The sequence below is a fragment of the Protomyctophum parallelum genome, assembly GCF_964188405.1.
Source record: "Protomyctophum parallelum genome assembly, chromosome: 22".
Classification (NCBI taxonomy): Eukaryota; Metazoa; Chordata; class Actinopteri; order Myctophiformes; family Myctophidae; genus Protomyctophum; species Protomyctophum parallelum.
Genome location: NC_139714.1, coordinates 31,632,436 through 31,649,559, shown reverse-complemented (window position 1 = coordinate 31,649,559; position 17,124 = coordinate 31,632,436). Strand labels below are relative to the sequence as shown.

At 46.6% G+C, this 17,124-nt stretch overlaps 1 protein-coding gene across 1 annotated transcript; it reads left to right on the top strand.

The window, feature by feature from the left end:
- Nucleotides 1–354: 354 nt before the first annotated feature.
- LOC310853125 (ribonuclease H1-like) lies at nucleotides 355–1,185 on the top strand (the record flags this gene model as incomplete). The annotated part of the gene is made up of 1 exon (XM_083757364.1): nucleotides 355–1,185. The coding sequence occupies one exon, from the start codon at nucleotides 355–357 to the stop codon at nucleotides 1,183–1,185; it is 831 nt and encodes a 276-aa protein (XP_083613490.1).
- Between the last annotated feature and the right edge of the window lie 15,939 nt (nucleotides 1,186–17,124).

Sequence of the window (17,124 nt, the reverse complement as noted above, 5' to 3'; positions counted from 1 at the left end):
GGTTTTAAACAACACCATCAAAGAAATATAAAGAGTTATCTATCCATTGAAACATTGAAAACAAGAAGAGGTTGAATCTTCTTCAATCCTCTCAGCCGACAGGGGTTACAACAGTCCTTGCAGTGGTTACTGCGGTCCAGTCCTTATACGGGCATAACTGTGTGCCAATCACGGACAGACACGCAACATGGAACTTTATGCTTTATACAGTAGAAGAGTGGAGTTTGAACACATTAATATATATATATATATATATGAAATATAAATGTTTCTTGATGACCAAGGGTACAGTCAAAGCATAAACTACCGTACCGTGTTCTACAGCATTTGCACTGCACTAGTAGACCAGCAGACATGGGGAGGTTTTTCTACGCTGTGAGGAAAGGAGTCAAACCCGGAGTCTACGCCACATGGGACGAATGCAAGAGCCAAGTGGACAGGTTTCCATGTGCCAGCTACAGAAAGTTCGCTTCAGAGAAAGACGCCTGGGAGTTTGTCCGAGGAGGAGTCAACGCATCAGACGGTCCAGCCGTCACCGGTGAAGCTGCTGGGTTTGAGGCGGCCGAGACAGCCGTGCCGGCAGCCACCCTTCTGCCTATAAAACGACCCCTGGAATTCATGCCACTGGGAAAGAAGAGGAGCCGCTCACAAAGCGAAGCGTTTCCATCCAAGAGAGTTAAAACGACAAAAGATGTCTGTGTGCCCACCTCGGCAGGCCCCGATGGGTTCACCTACATCGGTGACGCCGTGGTCGTTTACACGGACGGCTGCTGCTTTGCCAACGGACAGCGTGGAGCGCGGGCGGGGATCGGCGTCTACTGGGGTCCACAGCATCCCCTGAACGTCGCAGAGAGGCTCCGTGGCAGACAGACCAACCAGAGGGCAGAGTTACAGGCAGCACGCAGGGCTCTGGAACAGGCCAAGGACATGGACGCGAAGAAGCTGGTCCTCTACACAGACAGCATGTTCACCATCAACGGCGTGACCAGCTGGGTGAAGAACTGGAAGCGCAACGGATGGAGGTTGAGGTCAGGAGGAGAGGTCGTCAACAAAGAGGATTTTGTCCAACTGGACAAACTGAATGCTGAGCTGCAGGTGGTCTGGCTGCATGTCCCAGGGCACGCTGGGCACACAGGGAATGAGCAGGCAGACAGGCTGTCCAAAGAGGGAGCAGTCAAGCCTTAACCCTGCAGGGGCTCTGAGACCCCTTAGCTGAGATAGAGATGCAGAAGGGACCCCTGTTGTATGACATTTTGTTGCAGATTAAGCTTTTTCATGGATTTCATATAGCTTCATAGAATTATTTGACAGCACTATCATTAATCTGTATTTTTGAGGGGCACTCCTAAGCCCAGTTTTAGTGTCCGTGTAGCTCAGTCTGTAGAACTCTTGTATCTCTCTGTATCTCGTGTATGAGTAGCACGGCTGGATGTCGTGCGATAAGTATACTGGGAGCTGATGATAGGTGCTGCGCTCCACCTCAGCAATCCATCTCCCAAGAGTTCTAGTGAATTGAAACAGGGATAGACTCCGGCACCCTGGCTGATACCGACAATAAGCCTCTCTGACTTACTTAGGCCCAGCTTTGTGTGTACCACGGAAATAATTTGATTGGCTGAGCACGGAATGTGATGTATAATGAAGTATGATAAGAGCACCCCTCACTTCACACGAGTGTGACACTCCCCCCCCCCCCCCCCCCCCCCCCCCACACACACACAATATAGGTGTAGAGGCCATGTCATGTCGGACTAATGCCCTGTCTGAATTACATGCGGTCCCCGTCCACACAAAGACATTAACATTAATTTGATTTTCTGACAGGCAGGCCCCTATACGTATCACCAGAACCGGCACGCCCCAAGGCTGCTGCCTCAGTCCTCTGTTGTACAGTTTGTTTACGTTTGATTGTGTCGCCAGATATGAGAATAACAGCATAATTCAATTTACGGATGATACCACAGTGATCGGACTAATAACCGACGGTGATGAGAGGGCCTATAGGAGGGAGATAGAAGATCTAACTCTATGGTGCGATAACAACAACCTCTCACTTAACACCAATAAGACCAAAGAAATCATTGTAGACTTTAGGAAGTCCAAAGGTATCCACACCCCCATTTCCATCAAAGGGTCATCTGTCGACATAGTTGATAACTTTAAATTCCTGGGCATACACATCACAGACACATTCACATGGTCACTCAACGCAGAGTACATCCTCAAGAAGGCGCAGCAGCGACTGTACTTTCTGAGGCGCCTTAAAAAATTCGGCTTAAGTACAAAAGGACTAGTGAACTTTTATCGCTGTATAATTGAAAGTGTCTTAACTGGCTGTATCACAGTGTGGTACGGTAACATGACCACTCAGGACTGCAACAGGTTGCAGAGGACCGTTAAAACAGCAGCTAAAATCATCAGCAACCCGCACAGAATTACCCAGTCTCCATAACATCTACACCACTTGAAAAAAAAGCCCACAACATCATGGAAGACACCAGCCATCCCGCAAATACCCTGTTCAAACCACTCCCTTCCAAAAAACGCTACCAGAGCATCAAATCTCGTACCACCACCCGTCTCAGTAACAGTTTCTACCCCCAGGCAGTCAGGCTGCTGAACAGCTGACCTTGAACTGTATTGCACTGTTTTGTCACTTCTGTTTTTTGTTTGTCTTTTCTTGCACTATAGATGTTTGTTTATGTCCTGTGTATGTAAGACGGAGAGTGCTCTGAGCAAAATACATTTCATTGTATTTATACTCTGTATCTATAGTTCTATACACATGACAAATAAACCTGAACCAAAAAAAAAGAAGACATGGACATGTGCATGCTCATACAACTCATGCTATCTGCCCGTGGTTTCAGTTCTCTAGAATTACCTGTAGTAACAAACAAGCACTAGTATATTGCTCGGTCAAGCCCCACTTGCCTTTATGGCAAGTTTGAACCTTGAAATGAAGTTAGAGAACACAATATGGTCAGAATGTACTATATATATATATATATATATATATATATATATATATATCCATCTTAACCCATTCTGACCTGAGATCAGATTCATACGAGGTTTCCGCCGGACACACACTGGTCTGATGAACCCATTCTGACCTGAGATCAGATTCTAAAAATGTCAGTCGCTCTTCGATTTTTCAAAAATAGCAGACCTACAAGCTCGTATCGCGCCACTCGGTGGCGCGATATGAGCTTGTAGATCTGCTATTTTTAAATAGCTATAAAGCATAACATGATGCTGACACCAAAATGGGTGCCCGGTCAGAATGGGTTAAACCACAGCCACTGTCCATTTGAAAATATATGCCAAAGACCCTCATAACAGAAGATTTTTACAGTAGTGATTTTCAACCATTTTCATTTCAAGGACCCCCAGTTTGATATGGGCTTGTGGGGGGCCAATAAGGGCCATTGTCACTGGCCTATTAGCAGCATATAGCTATAGATCCCCATGAGGGGACTCGCTTTTTCTTGCGTTTTGATTCCATCTAAACCTTAGCATTTAACTTCACGAAAACTATGCCTAAACCTAACCCTAACCTCACAAACACTATGCCTAAACCTAACCCTAACCTCACAAACACTATGCCTAAACCTAACCCTAACCTCACAAACACTATGCCTAAACCTAACCCTAACCTCACAAACACTATGCCTAAACCTAACCCTAACCTCACAAACACTATGCCTAAACCTAACCCTAACCTCACAAACACTATGCCTAAACCTAACCCTAACCTCACAAACACTATGCCTAAACCTAACCCTAACCTCACAAACACTATGCCTAAACCTAACCCTAACCTCACAAATACTATGCCTAAACCTAACCCTAACCTCACAAATACTATGCCTAAACCTAACCCTAACCTCACAAACACTATGCCTAAACCTAACACTAACCTCACAAACACTATGCCTAAACCTAACCCTAACCTCACAAACACTATGCCTAAACCTAACCCTAACCTCACAAACACTATGCCTAACCCTAACCCTAACCTCACAAACACTATGCCTAAACCTAACCCTAACCTCACAAACACTATGCCTAAACCTAACCCTAACCTCACAAACACTATGCCTAAACCTAACCCTAACCTCACAAACACTATGCCTAAACCTAACCCTAACCTCACAAACACTATGCCTAAACCTAACCCTAACCTCACAAACACTATGCCTAAACCTAACCCTAACCTCACAAACACTATGCCTAAACCTAACCCTAACCTCACAAACACTATGCCTAAACCTAACCCTAACCTCACAAACACTATGCCTAAACCTAACCCTAACCTCACAAACACTATGCCTAAACCTAACACTAACCTCACAAACACTATGCCTAAACCTAACCCTAACCTCACAAACACTATGCCTAAACCTAACCCTAACCTCACAAACACTATGCCTAAACCTAACACTAACCTCACAAACACTATGCCTAAACCTAACCCTAACCTCACAAACACTATGCCTAAACCTAACCCTAACCTCACAAACACTATGCCTAAACCTAACCCTAACCTCACAAACACTATGCCTAAACCTAACCCTAACCTCACAAACACTATGCCTAAACCTAACCCTAACCTCACAAACACTATGCCTAAACCTAACACTAACCTCACAAACACTATGCCTAAACCTAACCCTAACCTCACAAACACTATGCCTAAACCTAACCCTAACCTCACAAACACTATGCCTAAACCTAACCCTAACCTCACAAACACTATGCCTAAACCTAACCCTAACCTCACAAACACTATGCCTAAACCTAACCCTAACCTCACAAACACTATGCCTAAACCTAACCCTAACCTCACAAACACTATGCCTAACCCTAACCCTAACCTCACAAACACTATGCCTAAACCTAACCCTAACCTCACAAATACTATGACTAAACCTAACCCTAACCTCACAAACACTATGCCTAACCCTAACCTCACAAACACTATGCCTAAACCTAACACTAACCTCACAAACACTATGCCTAAACCTAACCCTAACCTCACAAATACTATGCCTATGCCTAACCCTAACCCTAACCTCACAAACACTATGCCTAAACCTAACCCTAACCTCACAAATACTATGACTAAACCTAACCCTAACCTCACAAACACTATGCCTAACCCTAACCTCACAAACACTATGCCTAACCCTAACCTCACAAACACTATGCCTATGCCTAAACCTAACCCTAACCTCACAAATACTATGCCTATGCCTAAACCTAACCCTAACCTCACAAACACTATGCCTATGCCTAACCCTAACCTCACAAACACTATGCCTAAACCTAACCCTAACCTCACAAACACTATGCCTAAACCTAACACTAACCTAACAAATACTATGCCTAAACCTAACCCTAACCTCACAAACACTATGCCTAAACCTAACCCTAACCTCACAAACACTATGCCTAAACCTAACCCTAACCTCACAAATACTATGCCTAAACCTAACCCTAACCTCACAAACACTATGCCTAACCCTAACCCTAACCTCACAAACACTATGCCTAAACCTAACCCTAACCTCACAAATACTATGCCTAAACCTAACCCTAACCTCACAAATACTATGCCTAAACCTAACCCTAACCTCACAAAAACTATGCCTAACCCCTAAACCAGGGTTCCCCAATTAACTTTCCTCAAGGGCCATATTTTGACTACGGTACCAGGCTGGGGGCCGAGTCGGCACGCGCGAGGTCGATATAAATTATATAATATAATATAATATAATAATATAATATAATGGGGGAACCCTGCCCTAAACAATAACCTGGTCCAAACACCTGGGAAAGAGTGAGCCCAGCTGTCCTGTGAGGCCTTGGTGTGAATTATAGGCATCACTTCCTGTTGTCAGGCATTCAATTAATTTGAGTGATCCATGTCAGTAAGAAATTATGGTTGAACATCAACCTGACAGAAATCACATTAGTCTGCCTGCCCACTTACCCTAAAACATGTCCCTCCACACAGCCGATTCAAATTAATGATCACTCTTGCCCCTTATTCTAGCAGTAGCCTAACTCCTAGCTGTCCTGTGTTTAATTCTTACTGGCTCAGTGGCTGCTGTTGCTGTTGCTGTTGTGACACTACAGTGCACTTGAATATCTACATGGGGATTAATTGGTGTTAAGTTACTTCACTAAGTCTCTAGCATGTAATCAAACAGCTAGCCGGAAGTGAGACAGTTTTACGGGAGGATACCCGTTAATCTACCATGATATAACATTCTACTGTAGAAGCATTCATCATAAATTCGAATCAGCTGTGTGGAGGGAGACGTACTGTATGTGGCCCTGACCTGATTTATGTCAGGTTGTTTTCAAACATTATTGTTGACTGACACAGATCACTCAAATTAATTGAATCTGACTGCTAACAGGAATTGATACCCATGATGATTCACGCTCCTTTTTCCCCAGCAAGCTCCTAGGAAACCAAGTCGCATGAAGGCCGGGAGCAGAGATTCTGTTTGTGTGTGAGTCCGTAGCTAATCTTGCACACCCCTGAATAATAAATTGTATTTATTTTATTTATAACGCACTTTACAGTACATTCCTTGAGAATCTCAAAGTGCTACAATGAGCAAATGCATAAAATACAAACAGAAGAAACATATCATACCATTTAAAAGCATGGAAACGGGAACAAAACATTTTAAACATAAAGGGCAAATGCTTTGTTACATTATGTTTCCAATCTTTGAACGAGAACTATGTAATTTAATATAAAAAACATATTGACCAGCGGACCAGCGAAAATAGCAGATCTACAAACTTGTAAATACATTTGGCACAATTGACTGGAGCTTTATAAGCCAAAATGATTGTGCTGGCCTGATGAGATCTCTGGAGGAGAGTAAACGCTTTATTGGTCCTTGAATTTCCAACCCGTGACACCAGTTGTCAATTAGAGGGCTTTAATAGAACACTTTCTCTTCATGTATTGACTGGAAGGCTCTGGGAAACGCACGGACGCACGCACACACACACACGCACGCACGGACGCACGCACGCACACATACGCATGCATGCACGGACGCACGCACGCACGCACGCACGCACGCACGCACACACGCACGCACGCACGCACGCACACACGCACGCACGTACGGACGCACGGACGCACGCACGCACGGACGCACGCACGCACGGACGCACGGACGCACGGACGCACGCGTTTGTATAACTATATTTGTGAGGAAAAAAGCATTTTAGGGTGGTGATTTTTATGAAAGGTATTTTTAAGCACCAGCACAAAGTATAAATCAAGTCTATATTAACCCTATAAAGCAGGTCTAAACAAATCTCTAAATGCGAAAATCCTAAATCTTACCCTTGAACCTTTTCCTAATTGAAAGCTTAACTCCACAAATATTTTCTTGATTTAGTTTTTCTTTATTAGAATTTTTTTAACCCATTCTGAACGGGCACCCATTTTGGTGTCGCGATCATGTTATGCTTTAGCTATTGAAAAATAGCAGATCTACAAGCTCATATCGCGCCACCGAGTGGCGCGATACGAGCTTGTAGGTCTGCAATTTTTTGAAAAATCGAAGAACGACTGACATTTTTAGAATCTGATCTCAGGTCAGAATGGGTTCATCAGACCAGTGTGTGTCCGGCGGAAACCTCGTATGAATCTGATCTCAGGTCAGAATGGGTTAAGATATGTTGGGAGGATTGATTGATTGATTGATTGAAATATTTATTAACAGTTTGTAGAATTTACAGTACATTTCAAGCACAAACTCAATACAAAGACTGTTAACTGTGAGTGGACGACCCAAATAAGCATTACACTTGTTTACAACAGGGTCCACATTGTTCAATTCATCAAAACATTTAAAGACATACAGACATTTAGAGACATACAGATAGACATTTCTATGTAGCTAAAGTACAGAACAGGAATTCATCATATGGGAAGCAAAAAAGGGAAAAGATACAATATACAGTGAGGGAAAATGGGGGGGGGTGGGGGGGATTCAGATTTTACAGAGGCCAGTTTCGAATTGCAGCCATCCGTAGGTGCCCTTTGAGAGCGGTTTTGAAGGAGTCAAGGGATTCACATGTCTTAATGACTGTTGGTAGGGCGTTCCACATTTTGGTGGCATAGGAGCGAAAATAATTTAGTCCCTTGTTTGTGCCGAATCTGGGTTGCACATGGTTTGTTGCACTCCCTCTGGTGTTGTGGGTGTGGACTTCGTTTACATTAAGGAAGTATTTAGACAGGTACATGGGTATCTTGGTGGTGTATCGAATCTTGTGGACCAGACCCATTGCAAGATGCTGTACTCTGTCGTCGACCCTAAGCCATCCCAGCCTGTCAAAGTGGGCAGGGGTGAGGTGGGTTCGGGGGGTGAGGCCAAGTAGGAGCAATCCCATTTAAAAGGGATTCTTGGAGGAACAACAGTAGGTTGACAGGAAAGGGGGAGAGAGATGGGGGGGGGGAGACATGCAGCAAAGGCCGTCGGGGACTCGAACCCGTGTCACACTGCCAGGCGATTACAAGCCTATAGGTGCCTGAACCGCTAGGCCACGGGGCCCCGTTCTTTCCTCCCATTCTGATGTCATAGACCCCTTTTTACACCAGGGTTGAATTGGTTCCGTTATTTATTCAAATGAATTGGTTCAGAGTCCTAAAAGTTGGTTCGGAACTGGAACTGGAACCATGCAAAAGAAGACTTATTCTTGCCCTAAAACTGAAAGTGGCTGTGTGTGTGTCACCGGTTGGAAGATGCCAGATATAAACCATGAAAGATAAAGAACGGAACCACTTCTAGAACCAAAGTTCTTTTGGTGGAAAAGGGGCCATAGACTTGTTTAATCAGACCAGTGTGTGTCCAGTGGAAACCTTGTATGAATCTGATCTCAGGTCAGAATGGGTTAATATTGTATCATATAAGAACTGTGTTCCAAAAATAAACAAATGAGCAGCACTCAGCATGACTCGATGGATATGAAACATCAACTGATGGCGAGAAAACGCTAATGTTACTGCCGTCGAGATTACATTTTCAGAAACAGGACAACACAGGCGTATACCTGCCTGCTGGATTGCTTGTCCACCTCAAAATACAAGAAAATGCATGCAGGGCACACCACACATGTGCTCGCACGCACGCACGCGCACACCCACGCACGCACGCACGTACGCACGCACGCACGCACACACGCACCCTCTCTCCACTATGCCGTTTGCAGTGTTGATTTTCAGTCACAATAGGACAAAATGAGCTATTGATTTTTAATCCCGCTCTCCATTCCCTCACACTGAGCTGAAGAAACACTTTGGAGCTGCAAAGATGTGATTCAAAAGGTGGTTAACAGAAAGACAATCATGGAATTCAATGGGTGGTGGTGGAGGATCCATTGCACATATTTGTTGGTGATTTGGCTTACCAAATTATTAAAGTTATTTAAATCAAAGAGCCATTAGTCAGAAAACTAAGTTCATACCAAAGTTGATGATTTAACCACTTCCACCCTGATGTATAATTCATTGACCAGAGTCCCCCAGGGGTCGATAATCGCCCCCCTCCTTTTTTCACCAAATATCTTCGACAAAAATATGCTGATGTACAAGCCGGCCGAATGTTGGCTCCAGAATAGCGCTTTTGGGTTTAAGTGGGTGTTTGAATACGGTAAACAATATCCTCTCCTCCCCACCTCGGACCCACCAAAAGAATCATATTTGAACTGGGGACAGTGGGGTGGGCTCCACCCTGACAATGTAGGAGTCGAGGCACTACATATTGTACGACTCAATTCTACAGATGAAAAATATCTACAAAAAATGATATTGCGACTGCAGGTCGCATTGACTATGAAATCGTACCCTACCGTCCTGGGCCCTCATCAAACCCTGTACACTTAAGATACTGCCTCATCAAACCCTGTACACTTAAGATACTGCCTCATCAAACCCTGTACACTTAAGATACTGCCTCATCAAACCCTGTACACTTAAGATACTGCCTCATCAAACCCTGTACACTTAAGATACTGCCTCATCAAACCCTGTACACTTAAGATACTGCCTCATCAAACCCTGTACACTTAAGATACTGCCTCATCAAACCCTGTACACTTAAGATACTGCCTCATCAAACCCTGTACACTTAAGATACTGCCTCATCAAACCCTGTACACTTAAGATACTGCCTCATCAAACCCTGTACACTTAAGATACTGCCTCATCAAACCCTGTACACTTAAGATACTGCCTCATCAAACCCTGTACACTTAAGATACTGCCTCATCAAACCCTGTACATCCTTACCCTACGTTTTAACAGCCGGAGACCTTAGAGACCAACGGCGAGCGTCACTTGAATTTCATTGGCTATCGCCGGGCGACGTCGCCCAAAAGTCGAATTATTTTTATCTTTTCGTCCGGCGTTCCTCCGCCCACTTTTCGACCATCGCCTGTTCGCCTGCTATCGCCTCTATCGCCAGTAGTTGCCAGGTCCCATTTACAAATAAAATGCACTTCCGGAAAATTCGTCTGGCTGTCGCCAGGCTGTCAAAACGTATAGGGTCAGATCTCCATATATGGAGATGACCTGTTCTGACATTCCATGTTGATCTGACATCATCAAACCCTGTACGCTCAAGACACGCTCCATATATGGCCAGTACAGAATTCATTCCATATGTTGATCTGACCCCCCCATGCCAAAGCGCCAGCGCTCACCCAGCAGTCTGCTGTCACCCAGGCGGATGCGTGCATTTAGGGCGAGGTCGCTTCTCGCCCTCAGGTGTCTCATATAATCGGGGGCACCCCGACCCACAGGTTGAGAACCACTGCACAGTGCACTATACACCACTAATGACAGTAGATACTAAAAATAACTCCAACATGGCGACTTATTCCATTATAGCGCCACATTCGTTCTGTTCTTTCTGAAGCAGCTCTGGGAGAGTCCATGCTGGTTCTGCAGAGTCTGTCCATCTGCTAATGGTAACACTCTCTGTACTTATATAGCTCACACTCTCTATATCTCATCCTCTCTTTCTCTCCCTAGGGAGAGAGCTCTCTCTCTCTCTCTCTGACAGTAATTCAGAAGTTAGCAAACCAGCTGGTGCTCATAAAAACTCTCCAACCGAGTGAGACATTATTTGGAATAATTTGTAACAGACCACCTATAGTCGCTGGCTTACTTATATATGCACGTTCATGTCATGTGAGCATATTTGTCCTTTTGCATGTGCATGATGTGTATAACTTGCATGTGTACGTGTGTGTGTGTGTGTGCGTGCGTGTGTGTGGGGCCGGCCGGGCCCTCTGCGGCGGGGGCCGTTCATGTCATGAACACGCGTGCGTGCGTGCGCGCGTGCGTGGTACATGTGTGTACAACACGAGATAGATGCTACCCAACATTCTCGTTGGGTAGCGCACACACGCCTGTGGGTGCCAGTTCTTTTCAGCAAGTCAGTATAGTTCCACATATCTCCATGTTGGCAGACACCAGAGTAGCTCTAAAGAAGGTAGACTCTGATTTCACTGCAAAGGAGAGAGAGATCCATTCTCCACCACGTATCCCCCATGAAGAGAAGCAGCCAATGAAGTCCTGACGTCACTCGCTCATCCCCTGGGTCACATAATCACTTATCTGGAGAATATAATACTGGGTCATCTTAGCCCAAAATCACACCAGTTGTAGCCTGAGCTAATGTGTTAGGTTTCTGGTCTAGAGGGGCGGGTCGCGGCAGAGATTTGCGCACGCCCTGATTTGATCTCACCGATCTGTCAGTCACCCCCGGCCCTTCCTCTCCCCCCCCCCCCCCCAGTGCAGCGCTACGTCACATCATTTGGAGCGACACCCACCCGGAAGGGTTGACTCCCACTTCTAGACCAGAGCGGCCAATGCGTTCCTCCAGGCTTTCAATTTTTTGCGCAGACGAAAATGAAAGCCTGGTACCGAGGCTACACCTTGCAACAAGACAGTTTTAAGGTCAACCACAGCAATGCAACTCCTTGCAACTGCCATTGGGGAATAGTAGTTGCAATGAGTTGCATGTTGCATATTGCGTGGCAATTGCGTGGTTGAATCATTGGTGCAGTTTGGGCTTTAGAATTGTGTCATATAAAATTGTGGTCCAAAAATAAACACATTGTCCCAGAACTGTTGTCAGGGAGGTGGCTCTATATTGTTTCCGATAGTTGCTCATATTTGATATTTGATCTGTTTCTGGCAGGCAAACAATGTGCTTAAATGAAGCGATAGCTTACTAAACACATCTATGGGAATTCAGAATGGGGAAAGAAACTGCAGTGACCCAGGTAGGATACGTAAATCTAGCAGGGAAGAGCTCTGCAGTAAAGTCTGCTCTGCCGTATATAAGACGCTTGTAGGTCTGCTATTTTTGGTAAGTGACTCCATGGTACGACAAATGCTGCATTCACATGGGATCAGGCAAGCTGTAGACGGCAAACCGGACGTCGTGTTAGTGGACGGTAAATGGAACAGGACGGCGTACGGCAGCCCGGAAGCCAGACCGTGCCGTCCAGTGGGGGTTTGCCGTTTGCCTGATTCCATGTGAATGCAGCAAAAGTATAAATGGGGCTTAACCCTGGGCCTGCAGCTAAAATGTCCAATCTACAAGGTCACCACATGACCTTGTAAGATCAGCTATTCTCCGTGGTAAATGGTAAATGGTGCATTTATATAGCGCCTTTATCCAAGGCTCTTTACAGAGATTGTGCATTACATTCACCCATTCATACACCGATGGCAGCGGAAACCATGCAAGGCACCAACTAGCACATCGGGAGCAATTAGGGGTTCAGTGTCTTGCTCAAGGACACTTCGACAGTAACTCTGGGGGAGCCCGGGTTCGAACTGGCAACCTTACGGTTACCATCCAGGCACTCTACCCCTGAGCCACCGCCGCCGCGTGCACAGTACTCAACTCGGTATGAATCAGGCTTTAGGATATAGGGTTAGAAATGGTCCAAAAACGATAAAAATAAAACTGTGTGTGCGTGCGTGCGTGCGAGAGAGCAGGCAGCCCTATCTCTGTTGTTTGTCACATTAGACATGTGACACAGAATGTGTGTCAGGCCCACAGAGAACATGGAGTATGTTACTGTTTACTGTATGCCGAGTGAGAGATTACAAAAACAGACACGAGAGCCACAGTCAGATATACAGTATGACACCCGTGACTCTGCCAGAGCAGAGGATGAAACAAGATAAAAGGAAGAAAATAAACATCACATGGCTCAGACATCCGCTGCATGTGATGGAATTACTGTATTAATAATGCGAGCGAGCATGCATGCACACACGCACGCACACACGCACACGCACACGCACACACACACACACACACCCACACACACACACACACACACACACACACACACACTGACACACACACACACACACACCTCTATCTCTATACCCCAGTTTAATTCTGTTTCTAGCTCCACCCACTCATTTGCATAGGAGTGCAGAAAGCATGGTGAGAGAGGAATCAATCATTTTAATGGAAAGGCTTTTTTTTATTTCATTTCAGCACACAATACCAAGCCACTGAATAGTTGGAAACCAGGACACACAGGAAATAGAAGAGCAGGTACAGTAAACAAACAGAAAGATTCACCAGCCTCTGGGGAATAAAAAAAGGATGATGATGATGACGATGACGACGACCACCAGTGGTGGACAGTAATACATCTACTTAAATACTGTACTTTTTTGAGTATCTTTACTTTAGTTATTGTTGTTTTTTGTTGCTTTTTTGGAAGCTTATGACTTTCTCTTGACTATACTGTACATTTCAAAGACAAATATTGTACTTTTGACTGCTCTAGGAAGGGAACCTGGGACAGACACTTACTGTACAATAATACATAATGTATCAACCACTAAAGCAAAAACTATAGTTGAAATTATGAACTGTTACAGGCGTGTAACAGTGAACACGAAGATCGGCTATAGGTTCACTATTTTTCGAAAATCGTCAGAAGCTGAGCTTGTTTTGAATTTAAAAAAATGTCAATAAGCAATACATCGATATTAAAAAAGAAAATGTACTGGGTTTGAGTACTTAATGTGTACTTTGTCCACCACTGCTGATGACGACAACACACATCAACGATATGAAGGTCTTTTTTGTTGTGAGGAATACAAAAGAAAAGGAAAAGGGGAAGCATATAAATGAGACACCAGAAGAAAATGTTCTGACACCTTAATATAATCATGCCTGTGCAGATTAGATTATTATTATTAATATAATCATGCCTGTGCAGATTAGATTATTATTAATAATATAATCATGCCTGTGCAGATTAGATTATTATTAATAATATAATCATGCCTGTGCAGATTAGATTATTATTAATAATATAATCATGCCTGTGCAGATTATATTATTATTATTATTAATATAATCATGCCTGTGCAGATTAGATTATTATTAATAATATAATCATGCCTGTGCAGATTAGATTATTATTATTAATAATATAATCATGCCTGTGCAGATTAGATTATTATTATTAATAATATAATCATGCCTGTGCAGATTAGATTATTATTATTAATAATATAATCATGCCTGTGCAGATTAGATTATTATTATTAATAATATAATCATGCCTGTGCAGATTAGATTATTATTATTAATAATATAATCATGCCTGTGCAGATTAGAATCAACTTCCTCAGATAGAAAGAAAGAAAGAAAGAAAAAAAGAAAAGAAAGGAAAACACTTGTTTTTTTTCTCTCGTCGCCTTCGTGACAAACTCTCCCGCTGCAGAGTGCGTTCCACATTCTTCACATACAAACCCGAGCGCCGTCTGCGATCAATAACCCCCCCCCCCCCCCCCCGCCTCCCTTCCCCTCCCCCCCATACCCGTGCTTCACAAAACAAATAACGCAAGCCAGTAGACGACGATATCATTTCAATCCTCCCACAGTCCTGCACGTAGCCGTAATAAATAAGCTATATTTACAATTGAAAATGCACTCTCTTTTTTTCCCCCCTCTCGTCCATGGTACCGCTGACGGCTGGGTGGAGGACCACCACCCTGTGTCACAGTCCATGGTACCGCGGACGGCTGGGTGGAGGACCACCACCCTGTGTCACAGTCCATGGTATACCGCTGACGGCTGGGTGGAGGACCACCACCCTGTGTCACAGTCCATGGGTACCGCTGACGGCTGGGTGGAGGACCACCACCCTGTGTCACAGTCCATGGTACCGCGGACGGCTGGGTGGAGGACCACCACCCTGTGTCACAGTCCATGGTACCGCGGACGGCTGGGTGGAGGACCACCACCCTGTGTCACAGTCCATGGTACCGCTGACGGCTGGGTGGAGGACCACCACCCTGTGTCACAGTCCATGGGTACCGCTGACGGCTGGGTGGAGGACCACCACCCTGTGTCACAGTCCATGGTACCGCTGACGGCTGGGTGGAGGACCACCACCCTGTGTCACAGTCCATGGTACCGCTGACGGCTGGGTGGAGGACCACCACCCTGTGTCACAGTCCATGGTACCGCGGACGGCTGGGTGGAGGACCACCACCCTGTGTCACAGTCCATGGTACCGCTGACGGCTGGGTGGAGGACCACCACCCTGTGTCACAGTCCATGGTACCGCTGACGGCTGGGTGGAGGACCACCACCCTGTGTCACAGTCCATGGGTACCGCTGACGGCTGGGTGGAGGACCACCACCCTGTGTCACAGTCCATGGTACCGCGGACGGCTGGGTGGAGGACCACCACCCTGTGTCACAGTCCATGGGTACCGCTGACGGCTGGGTGGAGGACCACCACCCTGTGTCACAGTCCATGGTACCGCGGACGGCTGGGTGGAGGACCACCACCCTGTGTCACAGTCCATGGGTACCGCTGATGGCTGGGTGGAGGACCACCACCCTGTGTCACAGTCCATGGTACCGCGGACGGCTGGGTGGAGGACCACCACCCTGTGTCACAGTCCATGGGTACCGCTGACGGCTGGGTGGAGGACCACCACCCTGTGTCACAGTCCATGGTACCGCGGACGGCTGGGTGGAGGACCACCACCCTGTGTCACAGTCCATGGGTACCGCTGATGGCTGGGTGGAGGACCACCACCCTGTGTCACAGTCCATGGTACCGCGTACGGCTGGGTGGAGGACCACCACCCTGTGTCACAGTCCATGGTACCGCTGACGGCTGGGTGGAGGACCACCACCCTGTGTCACAGTCCATGGTACCGCGGACGGACGGCTGGGTGGAGGACCACCACCCTGTGTCACAGTCCATGGTACCGCTGACGGACGGCTGGGTGGAGGACCACCACCCTGTGTCACAGTCCATGGTACCGCTGACGGCTGGGTGGAGGACCACCACCCTGTGTCACAGTCCATGGTACCGCGGATGGACGGCTGGGTGGAGGACCACCAACCTGTGTCACAGTCCATGGTACCATGGACGGCTGGGTGGAGGACCACCAACCTGTGTCACAGTCCATGGTACCATGGACGGCTGGGTGGAGGACCACCAACCTGTGTCACAGTCCATGGGTACCGCGGACGGCTGGGTGGAGGACCACCAACCTGTGTCACAGTCCATGGTACCGCTGACGGCTGGGTGGAGGACCACCACCCTGTGTCACAGTCCATGGTACCGCTGACGGCTGGGTGGAGGACCACCACCCTGTGTCACAGTCCATGGGTACCGCTGACGGCTGGGTGGAGGACCACCACCCTGTGTCACAGTCCATGGTACCGCGGGCGGCTGGGTGGAGGACCACCACCCTGTGTCATAGTCCATGGGTACCGCTGACGGCTGGGTGGAGGACCACCACCCTGTGTCACAGTCCATGGTACCGCGGGCGGCTGGGTGGAGGACCACCACCCTGTGTCACAGTCCATGGGTACCGCTGATGGCTGGGTGGAGGACCACCACCCTGTGTCACAGTCCATGGTACCGCGTACGGCTGGGTGGAGGACCACCACCCTGTGTCACAGTCCATGGTACCGCTGACGGCTGGGTGGAGGACCACCACCCTGTGTCACAGTCCATGGTACCGCGGACGGACGGCTGGGTGGAGGACCACCACCCTGT